We start from the raw sequence: 20,745 nt of genomic DNA on the forward strand, positions 1-20,745 counted from the left end.
ACCATTAAATCCTCTTTTTTTTGGGAACAAAACCTGGAATTCCAATGGGATCCCCATTGAATTCCCTGTTCCGGGATTCCTAAAATGGCTGCCAGGCTGCAGCTCCGCAAATCCCCTCAAAAATGGGGAAAAAACTCATTTATTTCACCTTCTGCTCAAAAAAATGAGTCCATTTTGGGAACAGATCCGTGATTTTGGTTTCCTTACCTAAAATATGGAATTTTGGGATATTTCCACCTACCTCGAGGCTCCCAAATCCCACTCTGCCTTCAAAATTGGGTTAAAAAATCCCATTTATTTTACCCCTCTGCTCAAAGACATGAATCCCTTTTGGGAACAGATCCCTGGTTTTGGTTTCTTTACCTAAAATATGGAATTTTGGATTCTTTACCTAAAATATGGAATTTTGGATATTCCCACCTACCTCAAGGCTCCGAAATCCCCCTCTGCCTTAAAAATTGGGTTAAAAAATCCATTTATTTCACCCTCTGCTCAAAGACATGAATCCATTTGGGAACAGATCCCCGATTTTGGTTTCTTTACCTAAAATATGGAATTTTGGGATGTTCCCACCTACCTCGAGGCTCCCAAATCCCACTTTGCCTTCAAAATTTGGTTAAAAAACCCATTTATTTCACCCTCTGCTCAAAGCCACGAATCCCTTTGGGAACAGATCCCCGATTTTGCCTTCCTTGTATAAAAAAATCAAATTTTTTAGGGTGTTCCCTCCTTGCCCTTGCCGGGGTGGCACCCGTTGGGCCAACAATGGTTTGGGGGTTGATTTTATTTTAATTTTTTTTGGTTTTTTTGTTTTTTTTCCGGCCAAACCAGCTGGGCTGGGGAATTTGGGAGCAAGGCCATGAAATGGAGGAGGTTCCATGGCAGAGCCAGCGCGGTGCTGGTGACAGGAGCGGGGACAGAGGCTCCATTGTCGCCTCCTTTTTTCCCTTTGTTCGAGGAAATCTTTGCTCCTTTCAGCCCTCGTCTTTTGTGCTCCTTTCAGGCCGGAGGAGCTAATCCCTTTCTAAAAAAAAAAAAAAAAAAATGTTAAAAAATTTTTAAAAATTTAAAATTTTTTTAAAAATCTAAAAAAAGATTTAAATTTAAAAAAAACCCAATAATTTAAATTTTTTTAAAAACCGATTTAAATTTTTTAAAAAACCGATTTAAATAAAAAAAAAACCTATCTAAATTAAAAAAAAAATTTAAATTAAAAAAAAACTATTTAATTTTTTTTAAAAACCGATTTAAATTAAAAAAAAAAAAAATTAATTTTTTTTTAAAAAAACAAGCTTCAAACCGGGATTTTCGCCTCGTCCTGAGGAGAATCCACATGGTTTTTCCAGAAATAAAGAATAAAAAAGAGGGATTGGGAGGAAAGCACGGAGCAGGCAGCTGAGCAGCGATGGGGCTGGGCTGGGAAAGTCCTTTGTGGCCGGGCTCTGCATCTGCCGCGAGTCAATTAACGGCGAGCGCTAATTAAAGGCAGCAGCTGTTGGGCTAAATTAGCAACTCCATCTTCACTCGGGACAAGAAGGACTCGAGCTCTCCCATAAAGGGGTCACCATTTATTCCTTTCACATGTTACAGCTTTTGTTTGGGTTTTATTAATTTTTTTTCGTGTTTTTTTTTTTTTTTTTTTACAAGTTAAAAAATCGCAAATCAAGCGGTTTTTGGTTGTGGGTTTTTTTTTTTTTTTTTGGCCATTAAAAAAATTATTTACAAAGAAAAAAAAAAAATAAAACAACGTTGGCTTCACATTATACAGCTGGCAGGGCCCCCTCTCTCCACCCACACCCTAAAAGTTACCCCTTAAAGCAGAATTAAACACAGCGGACTTACAAGCTTTATGGTTTTTAAGCCAGTAGAAGACATTATATAAAACAAAAAACCTAACCAGATTAGCTTTTTAAACCATCCATTTCTATATATAAAAAAAAAAAAAGGATGAAACACTTGAAACGAGAAGTCAAGAACCAGGAATGTAAACCGAGAAATAAAGGAAAAAATAAAAGACAAAATGAAAAAAAAAAAAAAAAAGAAAAAAACCCCACCAAAGTTAAAAAAAATACAAAATGAAAAAGAAAAAGAAAAAAAATACAAAATGAAAGAAAAAGAGGAAAATAAAAATCCAAAATTCCATTGAACAGTCAGTGGGAGCGGGAGGAGGCTGGGGAGATCCAGAGCTGAATTTTGGCTTTTTACAAACTGTAAACTCCACTGGCGTCCGGCCCAAATCTTCCTCCCCAGTTGCTTTTGTTGCCGTTGCTTGGTTTTTTTTTATTTTATTTTTAATTTTTCTTTTTTTTTTTCCATATTTCCAAGGAATTCAGCTCAAACTACTCCAAGTGGCGGCGGTGATGGGAATCCAACCCAGCTTTTTTTTTTTTTCTTTTTTTCTCTTTTTTCCTACCGGGAACGGGGAGAGAGAGGAGGGAGAGAAAGCGGCGGGGGATGTGCGGGGCGTGTGTCGGTCCCGGGGCGGCTCCGGGGGCTCGGACCGGCTCCGGGGGCTCGGACCGGCTCCGGGGGCTCCGGGGGCTCGGACCGGCTCCGGGGGCTCGAACCGGCTCCGGGGGCTCGGACCGGCTCCGGGGGCTCGGACCGGCTCCGGGGGCTCGGACCGGCTCCGGGGGCTCGGGGGCCGGTGTGAGAGTCCCCGGTGCGGGCGATGCCCGAGCGGTCTCTACTCCTCCTCCTGCCCCGCCGCCGCCGGGCTCGCTGCGGGCTCCGCGCCTTGCGAGGGCTCCGCGGGCTCGGCGGAGTCTCCGTGGCTCTCCCCTCCGTGTTTCTCCCCTCCGTGGTTCTCCCCTCCGTGGTTCTCCTCCTCTTCCTCGCGGCTGCCCGCGGCTCCTCCGCCGCCGCCGGGCTCGCCCCGCTGCTCCTCCTCGGGGGGAGCCGAGGGCTGCGGCGGCTCCGCCGGGGGCTGCTCGTCCGCGGGCGAGGAGCCGGAGGAGTCGCCGCCGTCCTTCTTGCTCTTGCGGAAGGAGATGCCGCTCAGCTTGAAGGGTTTCTTGAAGGAGAACTTCTTCTTCTTCTTGGCGGCGTCCTTAGGGGCCGGGGCTCCTTCGGGCTGGGGCTCGGCGCCCTCGGTGGGCTCGATGGTGTCCGCCCCGCCCGCTCCCTCCTCCTTGGGGGGCTCCGCCGAGCCGTTCCCGTTCTGCGGGGCCACCTCGACCCCCAGCTTGGGCGTCATGTCCCCGTTGGAGATGACATGGCCGTTCTCCTGCGGGGGCAGCGCGTTAGGCACCGCCGGCACCCCCTCCCCAAATCCCCCCCCAAAATCCCCCCAAAATCCCCCCAAAATCCCCGCGCCCCACCGGCAAAACGGGGGGCACCGAGCGCCCGGGGATCCACGGCGGGGAGAGGAGACGGGGAGAACGGGGTGGGGGGCTCGCAGCCGGTGGAAACGGGGAGCAGCGGGCACAGAGCGGGGGGGAAAGGAGCGCACCGAGAGCTGCCGAGCCAAAAAAAAAGGGTGCAGCGAGCCCGGGTTGGGGTCCCACGGGGGGATCCGCTCGGTGTGGGGGGGCCCAGCCCGCCACCAGCGGGCGGCGCCCGCGCTCCACTCCCGGTACCGGGGCGCGGCGGCGGACGGGACCCGCCCGGTGCTGCCGGGGGGAGCCCGGGGCGCGGCGCGGGCGGTGCCGCATCCCCCGGTGCTCACCGGGCTGGAGAGTCCCCCCGGGGCTGGAAGGTTCCCCTCGGCTCCATCACCACCGCGCCTTTGTCCGCGCTGCCTCCCGCCCCGGCGGAGCGCACGGTGCCCCCCGGTGCCCCCGGTACCCACCTGCCCGTTGGCCTTGGCGGTGTCGGGGTCGCCGCCCGCCGCCTTGGAGCCCTGGCTGCCCATGGTGCGGCGCTCGGGGAGGTGGCGGCCCCGCCGCGGCGGCTGCGCTGGGCGGGAGTGGGGCGAGCCCCCCGCCGGCCGCTGATAAGGCGAGGGGCGGGGGCGGGACGGGACCGAGCCCGCCCCGGGGGCGGGGGGAGCGCCACGGAGCCGCCGCCCCGCCGGCACCGGGGGGTTCTGGTGGCCGCCGAGCCCCCTCCCCGCCCGTGCGGCCCCGAAGGTCGGGGCGGGTGGGGTGGGATGGGATGGGGGCACCCCCGTCCTGGGTGGGGGCACCCCCGTCCTGGGTGGGGTCTCACGGCAGCTCCGTCCCCGCCGGGGTGCTGCTCACCCATCCCTGACAGTTTTGGGGTGTCTCTCCTCCAACCCCATTACCCCGGGGTGCTGCTCACCCATCCCTGACACCCTTAGGGCGCTGCTCCCCCCAAACCCCAGAACCCGCGGGTGCCTCTGCCCCCGTCACCAGCACCCCCGCAGTGCCTGTGCCCCCAGCCCTGTCGCCCTTGGGGTGCTGCTCACCCCATCCCTGACACCCCTGGGAGGTCCCATGGTGCCACTTGGCCCCTTCCTGTCCCCCCCAGGACTGTCCTGGTGCAGGTGGCCTCACTCCTGTCACCCCAGAGTCCTGTCACCCCGGGGTCCTGTCACACGAGGGTCCTGTCACCCCAGGGTGCCTCATCCCAGGGTTTTGCTCGTTCCAGGGACCTGCTCATCCCAGCCCCATCTTCCCTGGGGTGTCCTGCTGTGGGGCCGGGATCTGCTGTGGGGTCAGGATCTGCTGTGGGGTCGGGATCTGCTGTGGGGTCGGGTCCTGCTGTGGGGTCAGGATCTGCTGTGGGGTCAGGATCTGCTGTGGGGTTGGGATCTGCTGTGGGGCCGGGATCTGCTGTGGGGTCAGGATCTGCTGTGGGGTTGGGTTCTGCTGCGGGGCCGGGCTGTGCCCGTGTCACACCCACCTCACTGAGCACCCTGGCACACGCTCAGGGAGTTTTTCCTCCTCCGGGTTTTTCCTGCTCTCTGATTTCCCGGAATGGGAGACCGGAGGGGAAAGGAAAACGGGGCTGAGCCGATGGATTGTGATCCCTGCCAGGATCCCTGCCAGGATCCCTGCCAGGACCCAGCAGTGCCAGCGGGGATTCAGCACCCAGCCACCCCTGGATGTCACTGGGGGCTCCCAAAATCCCTTTTGTGCCAGCCTGCAGCACCCAGCACTCCCAGAGTTCAGCTCCCGAGTGCCACATCCCGAACTCTGGAGTTTTCCAGGCACCCTGCTCCCACCAGAGCCACCAGGGCTGGCAGCACCCGCTGTGCCCAGCGCCCAGCTGTGCCACGAGCCGGGCAGCATCCAAGGCCGGAAAACAAAGTCCCGCTGTGTGTGCTGCACCAACAAGGTCATGTTTTGTCTCCGGCCTCCCTCCCTCCCCCCGGCACAGCGGCTCACCCCCGGCAGAGCGAAATCGCTGTTAATTAAAACAGGCGGCATCTTCCTGATTGACTTTTGGGTGCCAGTTGATCAAAAGGCCTTGGCTGGCTGCCGGGCTGGCCCTGAGGGCCGGAGCGTCCCGAGCAGCCGCGGGAGCCGGGCAGGGTGTTCCCTGCTGGAAAACACAGTTCCAGGGGGGTTCTGGCCTTTGGGATTAGTGTGGGCACGCGGTGTTGGCTCCCAGTCCCAGCTCCAGGCTGGTGTTCCCAGCTGGGGAGGAAATCCTGGCTGGGGAGCCCTTCCCAATGTCCCAGCAGCCGTTCAGCCCAGGGAAACACCCATGGAGAATCCACACTTCTCTTCCCACCGTCACTTCATCCTGGAATGCAAACAAGCCTTGTGCTGCTGTGCCATCCCATCCCATCCCATCCCATCCCATCCCATCCCATCCCATCCCATCCCATCCCATCCCATCCCATCCCATCCCGTCCCGTCCCGTCCCGTCCCGTCCCGTCCCGTCCCGTCCCGTCCCGTCCCATCCCATCCCATCCCGTCCCATCCCGTTCCATCCCATTCCCATCCCAGTTCCATCCCATCCCATCCAATGGATCCTGTCCCATGGATCCCATCCCATCCCACCCCATTGATCCCATCCGTATCATCCCATCCCATCCCATCCCACCCCATGGATCCCATCCCATTGATCCCACCCCACCCCATGGATCACATCCCATGGATCCCATCCCATCGCATGGATCCCATCCCATCCCATTGATCCCATCCCATCCCATGGATCCCACCCCACCCCATGGATCCCACCCCATGGATCCCACCCCACCCCTGCCCTGCCAGGGAGCTGAGCAGGGCAGGAGTTGCTCGGGGGGCTTTGGAAGGGGCAGGAATTTGCGGGATCCCCGCAGACGGGCAGCTTAGGGTCCGGCTGCTCCCCCAGCAGATGGACAGGCAGACAAATCTCTGCCCGGGGGGACGCCGGGTCCTTGCGGATGTTGTTTTCCACTTTCCAGACCTACTTAAGCCGCGGCTGCTGATTAATTTATTGGGTGCTAAGCGCTGGGAGGCTGCGGGGCAGAGCAGCGAGCTCAGAGGGGCGGGAGGGAGCGGCCCCAGCGCCGCGTCCTGCCCCGCATTCCCCCGGCCTGAACGAGGATTTCGGGCAATTATTTATTCCTGGACCCGGATCATCCTCTCCGGATTTTATCCCGAGTTAAAGGGACCCAGCCACGGCGACCGACAGCGCTGGGAACAAAACCAGAGGGATTTCCACATCGATTTATAAATAGCGAGGGAATGAGCTAATTCGATTTCTCCGGGGAGGGAATTCCAGCAGGGAGAGCTGGGCTGGGTGGATGGGAAGGGATGGGGAGAGCCCTTGGGGACAGCCCAGAGCTGCTTTAGGGTCTGGGGGCTGCTCCTGTAGGGTCTGGGGGCTGCTCCTGTGGGGTCTGGGGAATTGGGAATGCTCCTGTAGGGTCTGGGGGCTGTTTCTTTAGGGTCTGGAGAATTGGGAATGCTCCTGTAGGGTCTGGGGGCTGTTCCTTTAGGGTGGGGGGGGGCTGCTCCTGTAGGGTCTGGGGAATTGGGAATGCTCCTGTAGGGTCTGGGGGCTGCTCCTGTAGGGTCTGGGGGCTGCTCCTGTAGGATCTGGGGTCTGCAGACTTTGACCTTCCCAGGACATGGAAACCCACCTGGGATGCTCCGGATGCGCATCCCGTGGGGGCTTCAGGGTGAAGGGGCTGAGCTCCCTCAGCTGCAGAGGAAAATCCTCGGTGCTGGGGGATTCCTGGTGGGAACAGGGGCCAGCAGGAGGAGCAGGGAATCTCTCCCCTGCCCCAGGAAGGAGCCGGGCACAGCTCGTGGTACCGAGTGACCTCTGAGGCACACCTGGGCCTCCCGGAGCAAGCAAAGCTCTCCTGGGAGCTCAGCAGCCCCCAGCACCAGTGTCCCCAAATCCTTCCTGGCCCGGGCAGGGCTCCAGCCCGGGAGAGGCTCTGACTTCCCATAGAAACCATGAAAGGGCCCCTTCTTGTGTTTGCCAGAGCCCCGCCACTTTTGGCTCTGAAGATCCCATGGCAACCGGCGCCTTCTGCAACTGCGCTCGCTATTCCTGGGCTGCTTCTTCCCCCTCCTGCGGGATCATCCCGAGGGATCAGCCCCAGCCCTGGGGCCTTTCCCAGCCCCTCACCCCCTTCCCCGCTCTGCCGAGGTGCTGAGGGTCGGGGAGGAGGGAGGAATCTGCTCCGTGTCTGATCCTGGAGCGCTTCCTTGGCCTCAGGAGCTGGGAGGCCAGGCCCAAAGTCAAACCCCTCCAGCCTCACCCTCAGGCCACCCCAGGGTGGCACTGGGGACGCCGTGTGACACGGAGTTTTGGCATTTTGGGATCAGCACCCCCCATGGTGTGACACGGAGTTTTGGCATTTTGGGCTCAGCACCCCCCATGGTGTGACACGGAGTTTTGGCATTTTGGGCTCAGCACCCCCCATGGTGTGACACGGAGTTTTGGAATTTTGGGCTCAGCACTCTCCCATGGTGTCACACGGAGTTTTGGCATTTTGGGATCAGCACCCCCCATGGTGTCACACGGAGTTTTGGCATTTTGGGATCAGCACCCCCCCATGGCCTTTCCCAGCCTGTGGATCCCGCCCGGCACAGAACGGGAGCCCCCACAAGGTCCCGGCCCGGGCATCCCCCTCTGCTCGTCCCTCGCTCCTTATCTCCTGTCCGCTCCTTATCTCGTGTCCCGGCTGATAAAGGGCGGCCTGACCCTGAGCCGCCGGCTGGGAGCAGCCTGCGGAAAAGAGGGAATGCAGCGGGAATGGAGCATCCAGCCGGAAAAGTGGGAATGCAGCATCCAGCTGGAAAAGTGGGAATGCAGCGGGAATGCAGCAGGAACGCAGCATCCAGCCGGAAAAGCGGGAATGCAGCAGGAATGCAGCACCCAGCTGGAAAAACAGGAATGCAGCACCCAGCTGGAAAAGTGGGAATGCAGCATCCAGCTGGAAAAGCGGGAATGCAGTGGGAATGCAGTGGGAACGCTGCGGGAATGCAGCATCCAGCCAGAAAAGCGGGAATGCAGCGGGAATGCAGCACCCAGCTAGAAAAGTGGGAATGCAGCATTCAGCTGGAAAAGCGGGAACGCAACACCCAGCCGGAAAAGCAGGAATGCAGCATCCAGCCGGAACACCGGGAATGCAGTGGGAATGGAGCGTCCAGCAGGAAAAATGGGAATGCAGCGGGGATGGAGCATCCAGCAGGAAAAATGGGAATGCAGCGGGGATGGAGCATCCAGCAGGAAAAATGGGAATGCAGCGAGGATGCAGCAGGAATGCAGCACCCAGCCGGAACACCGGGAACGCAACACCCAGCTGGAAAAGCAGGAATGCAGCATCCAGCCGGAACACCGGGAATGCAGCATCCAGCCGGAGCAGGGCGGGGAGGGCCCCGCTGCCCTGGCCCGGCCCGAGCAGGGACGGGTTCCTGGGGATCCTTCCTGGCCGCGGGAAGTTTCTCATGGAAGTTTCTCATGGAAGTTTCTCATGGAAGCAAAGCCAGGCCGGCTCCAAGCCCAGCCTCTCCTGTGCCGTGTCCTACGGGAGTTGGGGGTGCGATTCGGGACCCCAGGTCGCAGCCAGCCCGGCGCTCTGGCAGCGGGGAACCATTCCCGGATTTGTCCCACCCCTCCGGCTCCCGGGGCACCCCCGGCTCTCCCGGCCCGGCTCCGGCCCCGGGGCCCCTCGGCCCCGCAGCAGCTCCGGAGCCTCGCGGGTGTCCCCCCGAGGTGGCCCTGCAGGTGCGGCCCCACCTGAGCGGGGCAAGAGGGACGGCCCCGCTCTGCTGGGTGCTGACCCCACTGACCACTGACCACACTGACCCCACTGACCCCACTGACCACACTGACCACACTGACCACACTGACCCCACTGACCGCACTGACCACACTGACCACACTGACCGCACTGACCACACTGACCCCACTGACCACACTGACCCCACTGACCACACTGACCCCACTGACCCCACAGATCCCACTGACCCCACAGATCCCACTGACCCCACTGACCCCACTGACCACACTGACCCCACTGACCACACTGACCCCACAGATCCCACTGACCCCACTGACCACACTGACCACACTGACCCCAGACCCCACTGACCCCACTGACCCCACTGACCCCACTGACCACACTGACCACACTGACCCCACAGATCCCACTGACCACACTGACCCCACTGACCCCACTGACCGCACTGACCACACTGACCCCACTGACCACACTGACCCCACAGACCCCACTGACCACACTGACCGCACTGACCACACTGACCACACTGACCACACTGACCCCACAGATCCCACTGACCCCAGACCCCACTGACCCCAGACCCCACTGACCCCACTGACCCCACAGATCCCACTGACCCCAGACCCCACTGACCACACTGACCCCACAGATCCCACAGACCCCACTGACCCCAGACCCCACTGACCACACTGACCCCACAGACCCCACTGACCCCACTGACCCCAGACCCCACTGACCATACTGACCGCACTGACCCCACTGACCCCACTGACCCCAGACCCCACTGACCCCACAGATCCCACAGATCCCACTGACCCCAGACCCCACTGACCCCACAGATCCCACAGACCCCACTGACCCCAGACCCCACTGACCACACTGACCCCACAGACCCCACTGACCCCACTGACCCCAGACCCCACTGACCATACTGACCGCACTGACCCCACTGACCGCACTGACCACACTGACCCCACTGACCACACAGATCCCACTGACCCCACTGACCACACTGACCCCACTGACCCCACTGACCCCAGACCCCACTGACCACACTGACCCCACAACCACAAATCCCACAGACGCCACAGATCCTACTGACCGCACAGATCCTACTGACCCCAGACCCCACTGACCATACTGACCCCACTGACCCCACTGACCACACTGACCACACTGACCCCAGACCCCACTGACCCCACTGACCCCACTGACCCCACTGACCACACTGACCACACTGACCCCACAGATCCCACTGACCACACTGACCCCACTGACCCCACTGACCGCACTGACCACACTGACCGCACTGACCACACTGACCACACTGACCCCACAGATCCCACTGACCCCAGACCCCACTGACCCCAGACCCCACTGACCCCACTGACCCCACAGATCCCACTGACCCCAGACCCCACTGACCCCACTGACCCCACAGATCCCACTGACCCCAGACCCCACTGACCACACTGACCCCACAGATCCCACAGACCCCACTGACCCCAGACCCCACTGACCACACTGACCCCACAGACCCCACTGACCCCACTGACCCCAGACCCCACTGACCATACTGACCGCACTGACCCCACTGACCCCACTGACCCCAGACCCCACTGACCCCACAGATCCCACAGATCCCACTGACCCCAGACCCCACTGACCCCACAGATCCCACAGACCCCACTGACCCCAGACCCCACTGACCACACTGACCCCACAGACCCCACTGACCCCACTGACCCCAGACCCCACTGACCATACTGACCCCACTGACCACACAGATCCCACTGACCCCACTGACCACACTGACCCCACTGACCCCACTGACCCCAGACCCCACTGACCACACTGACCCCACAACCACAAATCCCACAGACGCCACAGATCCTACTGACCGCACAGATCCTACTGACCCCAGACCCCACTGACCCCACTGACCCCAGACCCCACTGACCATACTGACCCCACTGACCCCACAGATCCCACAGACCACACTGACCCCACAGATCCTACTGACTGCACAGACCCCACAACCACAAATCCCACAGATCCTACTTACTCCACAGGTCCCGCAGACCCCACAGGTCCCACAAACACCACACATCCCACAGACCTCACAGACCCTACAAAGCCCACAGCTCCCACAGACTCCACAGACCCCATAGCTCACACAGACCCCACAGATCCTACTGACTGCACAGATCCTACAAAACCCACTGACGCCACACACCCCACAGATCCCACAGAGCCCAGAGAGCCCACAGAGCCCACGGACCCCACAGGTCCCGCAGAGCCCACGGACCCCACAGGTCCCGCAGACACCACAAAACCCTACAGTTCCCACACACCCCACATTCCCACATTCCCACATTCCCACATTCCCACATTTCCACATTCCCACATTCCCACATTCCCACATTCCCACATTTCCCACATTTCCCACATTTCCCACAGCTCCCACACTCCCCCGTCAGGCCCGCCCCTCCCGCCGCCGTGGCCGCGTCCCGGTGGCCGCCGCGGACCGGGCGGGGCCGAGCCGAGCCGAGCCGGGCCGAGCCGAGCCAGGCCGAGCCGAGCCGAGCCGGGCCGAGCCGGGCCGAGCCGGGCCGAGCCGAGCCGGGCCGGGCCGGGCCGGGCCGAGCCGAGCCGAGCCGAGCCGGGCCGAGCCGAGCCGAGCCGGGCCGAGCCGGGCCGGGCCGAGCCGAGCCGGGCCGGGCCGGGCTGCGGGGCCCCTCTCTCTCTCTCTCTCTCTCCCCGCAGCTCAATGCGGGTTTTGTGGCGCCGACAGCCGCACAATGCCGCCCATTGTTCCCTTTGCCCATTGAGGCGGGGAAGAGGCAGACGGACGGACGGGCGGACGGACGGACGGACGGACGGGCGGCACCGACACCCAGAGCGGCCCGGGGCGCGGGGATGGGCAGCGCCCGAGGGACGCTGAGAGCCCCCAACGCCTCGGCCGGGCTGAGGAGGGAGCTGAGGGAGCGGTGGGATGCTGGGGGTGTTGTTTGTCTCTTCGTGTGGAATATAATATAATAATTATAATGTATTATAATGTATTATAATATATTATAATGTAATATAATATAATATAATATAATATAATATAATATAATATAATATAATATAATATAATATAATATAATATAATATAATATAATATAAATATATTATTGATATGATGATATGATATATAATATATATAATATATTATATATTATCTATCTTATATAATACGATATAATCTATATTATATAATATTATATATATATTAGAATATAATTTATATAATAAAATATAATATATATTACATAATGTACTATTATATATTATATTATATTATATTATATTATATTATATTATATTATATTATATTATATTATATTATATTATATTATATTATATTATATTATATTATATTATATTATATTATATTATATTATATTATATTATATTATATTATATTATATTATATTATATTATATTATATTATAATTAATAGAGTATTAATTATAAAATCTCGTCATGAACCCGCTTCATCAGCACCACCAGCGCTCCCGTCGCTGCTCCCTCTCCCCCAGGTCCTGGCGGCGCCTGAACCCCGGGAAATCCAGGGAAATCCTCACCCCAGAATCCCGCGGGTGGGGCGGGGGCTCGGTGCTGTGCCAGCGGGCGCAGCAGCCGCGGGGGAGCCCCGGCGCTGCCTGCAGCTTTCCGGCAGAAATCCCCTCCTTCCCTTCCTGCGTCCCGGGCCGCGATCGCTCCACGGCAGAATTCCCCCCGGGCCCGGAGCGCTCGGGGGGCTCCGGGGCAGCCCCGCCGCGCCCGAGGGGCTCCACCCCGCTGGGGGATGCTCGGGGGGCCCGGAGGGGATGTGCAGAGGCAGCAGCGGCTCCCACCCCCCTCCGCCCCGCGCGGATTTCGGGCTCGGGGTGTCCCCGCTGCCCCCCGGTCCCGCCCGCTCGGGGCGGGCTCCCGGAGGGGTCTCCAGGCGGTTTTGGGGCTCAGCCGGGCCGGGCTGGGGGCAGCGGGGCCGTGCCCGCCCCGCGGCTCGCCGGGATGCAGCGGCGGATGCAGCTCGGGCAGAATTGCATGGCCGCAGCCATGGCAACGGCAGCGCGGGGGATGCGGGGATGAGGGGGATACGGGAGAACCGGGAGAACCGGGAGAACCGGGAGAACCGGGGGGTGCGGGGGGCGCGGGGCTGCAGCGCTGCCATCGCACCCAGGGCCGGCTCGGCCGCGTCTGGGGCCGCCCCACATCTGGATTTGCACACATCTGGGATCTGGCTTTTCCCGGGTCTGGATTCACCCCACATCTGGTTTAATCCGGTCTGGGTTCACCCCACACCTGGGGTCACCCCACATCCGGCTCGTCCCAGGTCTGGGTTCTCCCCTCATCTGGTTTAATCCGTGTCTGGGATCACCCCACACTCTGGGTCACCCCACATCAGGATTCTCCGCACATCTGACTTCTCCCAGCTCTGGGTTCACCCCACATCTGGTTTTATCTGGACCTGCCTTTTCCCAGGTCTGGGTTCACCCCACATCTGGCTCTTCCCAGGCCTGGGTTCACCCCACATCTGGCTCTTCCCAGGTCTGGGTTCACCCCACATCTGGCTTTCTCCAGGCCTGGGTTCACCCCACATCTGGCTTTCTCCAGGCCTGGGGTCACCCCACATCTGGCTCTTCCCAGGTCTGTGTTCACCCCACATTTAGATTTTCCCCCGGACCTGCCTTCCCCCCCCATCGGCACCACCCCAAGGCCGCCGTCACCCCTCTCCCGCTTCCCCGTGCGGGTCCCCCCGTTCCGGGGTGCCGGGGCTGCAGCGCCCCGGGAGGGGCGGGCAGGGCGCGGGGGGCTCTGCGGGTGCCATGAAAGCCGCCGCTGTTTGTTTTGGCTCGGCCGCGCTTCGGCTCCGCGTTAACTTTGAACTCTCGGCTGTTTTTCCTCTCCAGGACTCTGCACCTCGGGGTGCTGCCTCCCACCCCCCTCCTCCGGCACCACGGGGGGGTTTCAGAGACCACCCCCCCCCCCCCCCCCAAATCGCTGCCTGCTGGGAACAGGACGGGCATCCCGCATCCCGCTCCTCCCGGCCGTGGGGACACGGGGGACAGCGGGCAGCTCGGGTGGCCGTGCCGGGCTGGCGGTGCCCACCCGCCCGTCCCCCGGCCGGCCCAGCCCCCGCGCCGCCAGCCCGGCCGCGCCTGGCAGCGGAGCAGCTCAGCTGGAGAAAAGCCTGCGGCGATGGAGTGACCCACTAACCTTCTTCTCCTTAAAAATGCATGAAATGCAGGCAGCTGCCGCGGGGCTCGCACATGCACCGGGGCGGGCACGGGCCGGGGCTCGGGTGGGCACCGGGAGCCCCCCCTGGGGAGGGAGGGATGGAGGGAAGGGCTGCGCTGCTCTGGCTGATTTTGGGGGGCTGGCGGTGTTTGAATGGCCGGGCAGGGCGGGGGTTGGCACGGGCAGGGTGAGGGGTGGCACGGGGCCGCTGGCAGCAGGATGTGGGAACGCCGTGGCCGAGGGAAATCCACCCGGAATGCCAGCAGGGAGCTGCGCGGGGCTCCAAGGCCATCCCAAAGAGTCGCGGCCGCTCCCCCGGTGCCACCGGAGCGTCCCGCCGGTGGCACGGGCCGGTGGCACCGTCCCCGCGGGCGGCGGGCTCAGCCTCGCCCCGGCGCTGCCATCCCGGCCCTGACCTGGTTTCTCCGCAGCTCCTGCTCGCCTTTAACACACCCCGAGCAGATGGCAGCGAGCCGGGAGGGGCAGCGGCGGGGACACGGACCCCGCTCCCCGCGCTCCGAGCACCGCGTGTCCCCCTCCCGCGACCCACGCGGCGCTGGGGGGACAGGTCCCCGCGCTGGCAGGGGTTAACAGCTCCCGTCGCATGCGGCTGATTGAATTTCGGTCTCGTTTGCATGGCTGATTGCGGCTGCAGCACCTCCGGGAGGACGCGGGGATATTTTTAGCCGCTCCGCGCTCCGGCTGAGCCGCCCCCGGGCAGCCCCCGGGCGGTGTCCGACCCCAGCGTCCCCTCGGAGAGGGACAAACAGCCGCGGCCTTCGCTGGGAAGAGAGGAGGATTTGCAGGATTAAAGTTTTGTCTTTGTTTCTGCGGTCACAGCCCCGTCTGGAGAAGGAGAAACAACCCCAGGAACAAACTGGATTGAGCAAACAACGGAGCTGCTCCGTCCCTGCCGGAGAGCGGCTCATTTCTTGGTGGAATCCGTGTTTCCCATCCTTTTCCCTCCGAAATTCCCAGCGCGTTGCTGCCGTCACCCAAAGAGGCTCAGCAAGAGGGAGGAAATCCCAGCGCGGGGGTTTCCAGGGCGTTTTTGGAAACCCCTGGGGCTCCCTGCGGGCAGGGAAGGCGAGGCAGGGCCGGGAGCACCCTGACACCTCCACCCCACGCGTGTCCCCCCAGCCCGGCCCTGCGCAGCCAGCTGGCAGAGCCATCGGTGTCTCCACTCCTCCCGGCTAATTAGCATGAATTGACACTGACTAATTAACCGTGCCGCCTCATTAGAGCCCGGATGGCGCATCCCTGGGAGCAGCAGGCTATCAGCGCATGGTGGCCACGTTCCACCCCGCGCCAGGGCCACCCCTGTCCCCGCTCAGCGGGAGCGTCCCCATCCCTGTCCCCATCCCTGTCCCCGTCCCTGTCCCCGTCCCTGTCCCCACCCCTGTCCCCATCCCTGTCCCCATCCCTGTCCCCGTCCCTGTCCCCATCCCTGTCCCCGTCCCTGTCCCCGTCCCTGTCCCCGTCCCTGTCCCCATCCCTGTCCCCATCCCTGTCCCCATCCCTGTCCCCATCCCTGTCCCCGTCCCTGTCCCCGTCCCTGTCCCCATCCCGCGGCCCTTTTGAGGCTGCCAGCAGCGATAACGAGCTTGGCTCCTAATCCACTTATTCCTGGCTGGAGCAGAGGGCTCCCAGCACCCTCCCGGCCCCGGGGCGAAACCCTCGCTGCTCCCGGCCGCGGGTGGTGCCCAGGAGGGGGTGGTGAGCCCCGCAGAGAGGCGAATCCTCGGGGGGAAGGTGACACCACCAAGAGCACGGCCCTGGGGAGCGGCAGAGTGAGCAAAGCTTGCATCAGCCTCAAGGGAGATAAGGAGCCCGGCCCAGCCCTCGCCCGGAGCCGGGAGGGGATGCTGGAGGCAGCGGGAGTGCAGGGGAAGGTCACCCCAACGCGGTGACACCCAGCTCAGCGGGAGGAAGGAAAAGGAAATTTTTCACTTCCCTGTTTGCTCAGGGCTGCCTGGGAAGCGGGGGCCCTGCGCAGGTCCCGCCCGGGCTGAGTCACGGCCCCGCGTGTCCGACCGGTTCTGGGGGACACCGTGAGCCCGGGAATGCCCGGCCCAGCAGCACCCCCGAAACGGGAGCACCCCGGGGCTCCCAGCTCCCCAAACCCCACGCGCGGGGGGCGTGGGGATGCTCCTGGAGAGCTCCAGCGCCCTGCGTGCCATGGCCCGAGCGGGGATCAGAACCGCCGCAGCGGGACATCCCCAAAAAGGGAGCGGAGCGGGGGAATCGCTGCTCCCGGCGGCGGATTCGCTCCGCTCGGTGCTTCTCCCGCTGAGCTGGAGGGTGGAACGGGGACCCCCGGGACAGCGGCGTGGGGGACGGGTCCCACGTGGAGCTTTGGGGACCGGAGGCTCGAGGAGGGCGCAGGGAGCTGGGACAGCGGCTGGGGACACGCGTGGAGGCCACGTCCCCCCGTGCGGAGCTCGGGAAGGAGCCCCGGGGAGGATGGAAAAGCCGGGAATGCTGAGCGCAGCGCCGGCGGGCAGGAAGCGGGGCAGGAAGGCAGCCCCGGCTCCGGGCTGGGCGGAAAAGCGGAGGAAGAGCGGAGGAAAGGCTGGAGGCCAGCGCGGAGGCGGCGGGAGGAAGCGTGGCCCCGGCCCGGAGCTGTCCCGGCGCACGTTGTCCCCGCGGGGAGGGGAGGGGACCCGGGACCGAAACTCGGCCGTGCCCGGCCGCAAACGCCCCTCGCGGGCTGCAGGGCCCGGCGTGCCCCGTGTCGGCCACACCTCGGCACTCGCAGCCTCGTGCGAGATCCCAAAAGGGGGCACCGGGACCCTTGGGACACCCTTGGGTGCCACTGCCACCCGTGGGGTGGCTGAGCGAGGACTCAGAACCTCCTGGGGCTCTGAGCAGGGCGGGTTGGGGTTTTTTAATATTTTTGGACTTCTGTGAGGATTTTTAGGGCTCAGCCTGCGACGGGGTCACCACAGAGCCTGACACCCACCTGGGGGGTGGGCGACATTCCTGACACTGCACCCCCTTCTTCTCCACAACTTTTGGGAAATGTCCCAACACTCTCCAGAGCCTCCATTCGCCACCTTTCAGCACCCCCAGCTCAGATCACCGGGAATATTCAGCTCCAAGCGCCCCGGGGGCCGTGTCCCCCATGCCGAGGATGTCACCCCGGTGTCCCCAGCCCGGAGCGCCGGGAGCCGCGGGATCGGAGCTGTTCCATGTTTACAGAGGGAGCGGAGGGGGATCACGGGCGGGAGGATCCATCTGCCCCCGCCCCGGAGCCGCCCCGGGGCTGCTGCGGGCGCTGTCCCCGCTCCCGGCACGGCTCCGGTGGCCTCGGGCGATGGGAGAGGCTGGGGGTCCCCTCCAGCTCCGCGGGCTTGTTCGAATGAGGAAATGAGGACGTGTGTGTAATTAATGAGGATGCGCGTATGTTAATTAAGGGTTTGTAACTACGGCAGGACGGGATTTTTTTCCAAGGGAAAATTGGGATTTCAGGGACGAAACCCATTCCTAAGGAAGGAAAACCCAGGTGAGAACAACCTCAGGAGGGATTTTGAGTGCTGGGAAGAATCGGGAAGAAAGTTTGGGAATGTTCACCTGGATCACGCACGGCTCGGGCTGCCTCGGTTTTGGCCGGGTGAGCGCTGGGCGAGGTCGGGGTGAAGAAGGGAGATGGGGAATAAGGGAGATGCCCCCAGGGCTGTGTCGGGGCGTCTCTGCCCCCCAATTCTCAGCCAGCTCAGCTTAGTTCAGCATCTCCAAAATTCGGGTGTCCCCCCGCGGCTCTGGGCCCCGGGTTATGCTCAGGGGTTCCCCAGCCCGGGGGATGCTCACAGGATCAGCACTGGGATATTTTCCCCTCCCTGATGCTTTTCCCCACCTTGGTCTCACCCCAAACCTGCTGCAGTGTGAGATGACAGTGAGTAAATGAATCCTTAATTAACCACTTTGGGGATTTGGCTTTATTAATGTAAAAAATGATTTATTAGGAAGGAATTAAAGTTGCCAGTCTCTGGATAGAGGGTGGCACAGCTCAGGTGGGATCACCTTTGGTTTTGGGGGATGCTCCTGTCCCTTCCCACTTTCTCGTCCACATCAGGAGCTGCTGGATGCTGGATTTGGCAGTGAAGCAGCCAGGGATGGGCTGGGGGCTTGGGATGGATGAGGAGGAGCTGGGAGGTGTCTGATGGGTCCCCGGTGAGGGGTTGAGCTGCAGGGTCACCCAGAAATCCGGGGTGCAGCAACGCAGGGTCACCCAGAAATCCGGGGTGCAGCAAACCAGGATCACCCAGAAATCCGGGGTGCAGCAACGCAGGGTCACCCAGAAATCCGGGGTGCAGCAAACCAGGATCACCCAGAAATCCGGGGTGCAGCAACCCAGGGTCACCCAGAAATCCAGGATCCAGCAATCCTTCGTCTGTGCCGAGCTGGGCTGGGAGCAGGCAGGAATTGGCTGCTTGGAGGTCCCAGGAACTGGGATGAGGGTGGGAGCCGCGGTTTCCCAGGAATGCCGGGACGGGTTTTTAGGGGAAAACAACCGCTTCCCATCAGCTGCATCCGCCGGGCAGCGGGAGGGGATTCCCGGCGAGCAGCAGGAGGGTGAAGTTTTCCCGTTTTGGGTGTGCACATGGAGGGAATTTCTGCCGGGAATTTTGCTGCAGCGTGGCCGCTCTGCTGGGGTTCTGCGCCTGGGGACACCCCAGGATGTGTCCTGGGAGCTCCCTGTCCCCGCTGCCGGGGGACCCCAGGCTGGGGTGGGATTGGGCACAATTCCTGCGCTTTGGTGCCATCGCCTCCTCCCCAGGGACCCTCGCTACCTGCGGCAAACCTGCCCCCGGCATCTGGCCGCTAATCCCGGGATTAGCGGCCGCGGGGAGCGGCAGATGGAGCCCGGGACCCCCGGCGGGCAGCCCGCGACCCCCGGGGTGACCGCGGCAGCTGAGTCCCCCCAAGCGGAGCCACCTCCGCGGTGCCTCCAGGGGAATTCCCACCGGGATCTCCCGCGGGACATCATCCCTGCCCCGGGGCCCTGGGAAAGCCCCGGTTCAAGGGAAATGAGACGTGTCACTGCTCCCGGCGCCGGCGTTTCTGGGAAAGCCAAGAATCCCCGTGTCCAGCTGCTTCTCGGCCCCGAAATCTCCGCAGCGTTCTCAGGGTGGGAAAAAGGGATGGAGAGGAGGAAATGGCTGCGTGTCTCCATCCTGTGCCCCCCCCCCAAATCATTCTCGGGTGGCGGCCAGGCAGAGAGGAATAAGGGAGACGCCCCCAGGGCTGTGTCGGGGGGTCTCTGCCCCCCAATTCCCAGCCAGGCCCCCCGTCCTGGGGCCGGGTGTCCCAGGGCTGCGTGCTAACCCCAGGGTCCCCGCTCAATGGGAGGAAGGAAATCCTCATCCTCGGGAAAGGCTGGACACGGCCGCTTCCTCCCGCCGCGCCGGGCAGGGGGCCGGGGCCCCGACATCACCCCCGGGCTGGAAATCCTGGCCGGACACCGGGTTCGGTCCTGCTGGGGTCACACGGGAAACCGGGACAGGCGGGGGGCCGCTCTGTGCCCCCCAGACCCGCAGGATGTGCCGGGGGGCTCGGGGGTTCCCGCAGCCGCTGCAAGCAGCGGAGCCCCTCCGTGTCCCCGGGAATGGGGGGTCCCGCTCGGTGCCGGTGCCGTGCCGGTGCCGGTGCCGGTGCCGGTTTCCCGTGTGACCCCAGCGTTATTCCCGCTGCTCCTTCCTCTCGCTCGCCCTTTGCCCCGCTGACGGCGGCGGCTCCGCTCCGGTGCCTTTGGTCCTGCCCCGTCCCCGCCGTTCCCCGGGGCTCTGCCGGGCACCGACGGTGCTGCGACTGGTCGCTGCCCTGCGCTGGTCCTGATCCCGGTTCTGCTCCCGGTCCCGGCTCCCCCGGACCCGCTCCGGTGCTTGATCTCGGTTCCAGCGGCAAAAATTCCCCCGGCGGTGTCGGGGTCGGGACCAGGATCAGCACCGGGACCGGAACCGAAATGAGATCGGGATGGGAATCGGGACCGGGACATGGATGAGGACCGGGATCAGAGTCGGGATCGGGATGGGGGCGGGGATCAGGATCGGGATATGGATCTGGAGATCGGGACCGGGATCAGGATTTGGATCGGTATCAGGAGATCGGGATCAGGATCGGTATCGGTATCAGGATCGGGACCGGAATCAGGATTGTGATCGGTATCAGGAGATCGGGATCGGTATCAGGAGATCGGGATCAGGACCGGGACCGGGATCAGGATCGGGATCAGGACTGGGATCGGTATCAGGATCGGACCAGGACCGGGATCAGGATCGGGACCAGGACCGGGACCGGGAGCGCGCGCGCCGGGCGCCCCCTGGCGGCCGCGTGGCCCCGCCGGAACAAAGGCCGGA

General features: G+C 61.7%; 1 protein-coding gene and 1 long non-coding RNA gene across 2 annotated transcripts; both read right to left on the reverse strand.

The window, feature by feature from the left end:
* Positions 1 to 2,549: 2,549 nt before the first annotated feature.
* MARCKSL1 (MARCKS like 1) lies at positions 2,550 to 3,918 on the reverse strand. The gene is made up of 2 exons (XM_077788511.1): positions 3,791 to 3,918; positions 2,550 to 3,226 (listed from the first exon to the last, which is right to left on the reverse strand). The coding sequence occupies exons 1-2, from the start codon at positions 3,851 to 3,853 to the stop codon at positions 2,687 to 2,689; spliced, it is 603 nt and encodes a 200-aa protein (XP_077644637.1). The 5' UTR covers positions 3,854 to 3,918; the 3' UTR covers positions 2,550 to 2,686.
* A 1,306-nt stretch (positions 3,919 to 5,224) lies between these two features.
* LOC116184427 (uncharacterized) lies at positions 5,225 to 12,920 on the reverse strand. Its single transcript, XR_013341187.1, has 2 exons — positions 12,727 to 12,920; positions 5,225 to 5,652 (listed from the first exon to the last, which is right to left on the reverse strand). It is a non-coding gene; the product is annotated as an uncharacterized LOC116184427 (long non-coding RNA).
* Positions 12,921 to 20,745: the final 7,825 nt, after the last annotated feature.

The sequence above is a fragment of the Lonchura striata genome, chromosome 26, assembly GCF_046129695.1.
Source record: "Lonchura striata isolate bLonStr1 chromosome 26, bLonStr1.mat, whole genome shotgun sequence".
Taxonomy (NCBI): domain Eukaryota; kingdom Metazoa; phylum Chordata; class Aves; order Passeriformes; family Estrildidae; genus Lonchura; species Lonchura striata.

Excerpts from the sequence above, each read along its gene's own strand:
- MARCKSL1 (XM_077788511.1), bottom strand. The coding sequence starts at position 3,853 with ATGGGCAGCCAGGGCTCCAAGGCGGCGGGCGGCGACCCCGACACCGCC. Across the intron at positions 3,227-3,790 it reads CCGCCAAGGCCAACGGGCAG|GAGAACGGCCATGTCATCTC; the intron begins GTGGGTACCGGG and ends CTGCCCCCGCAG.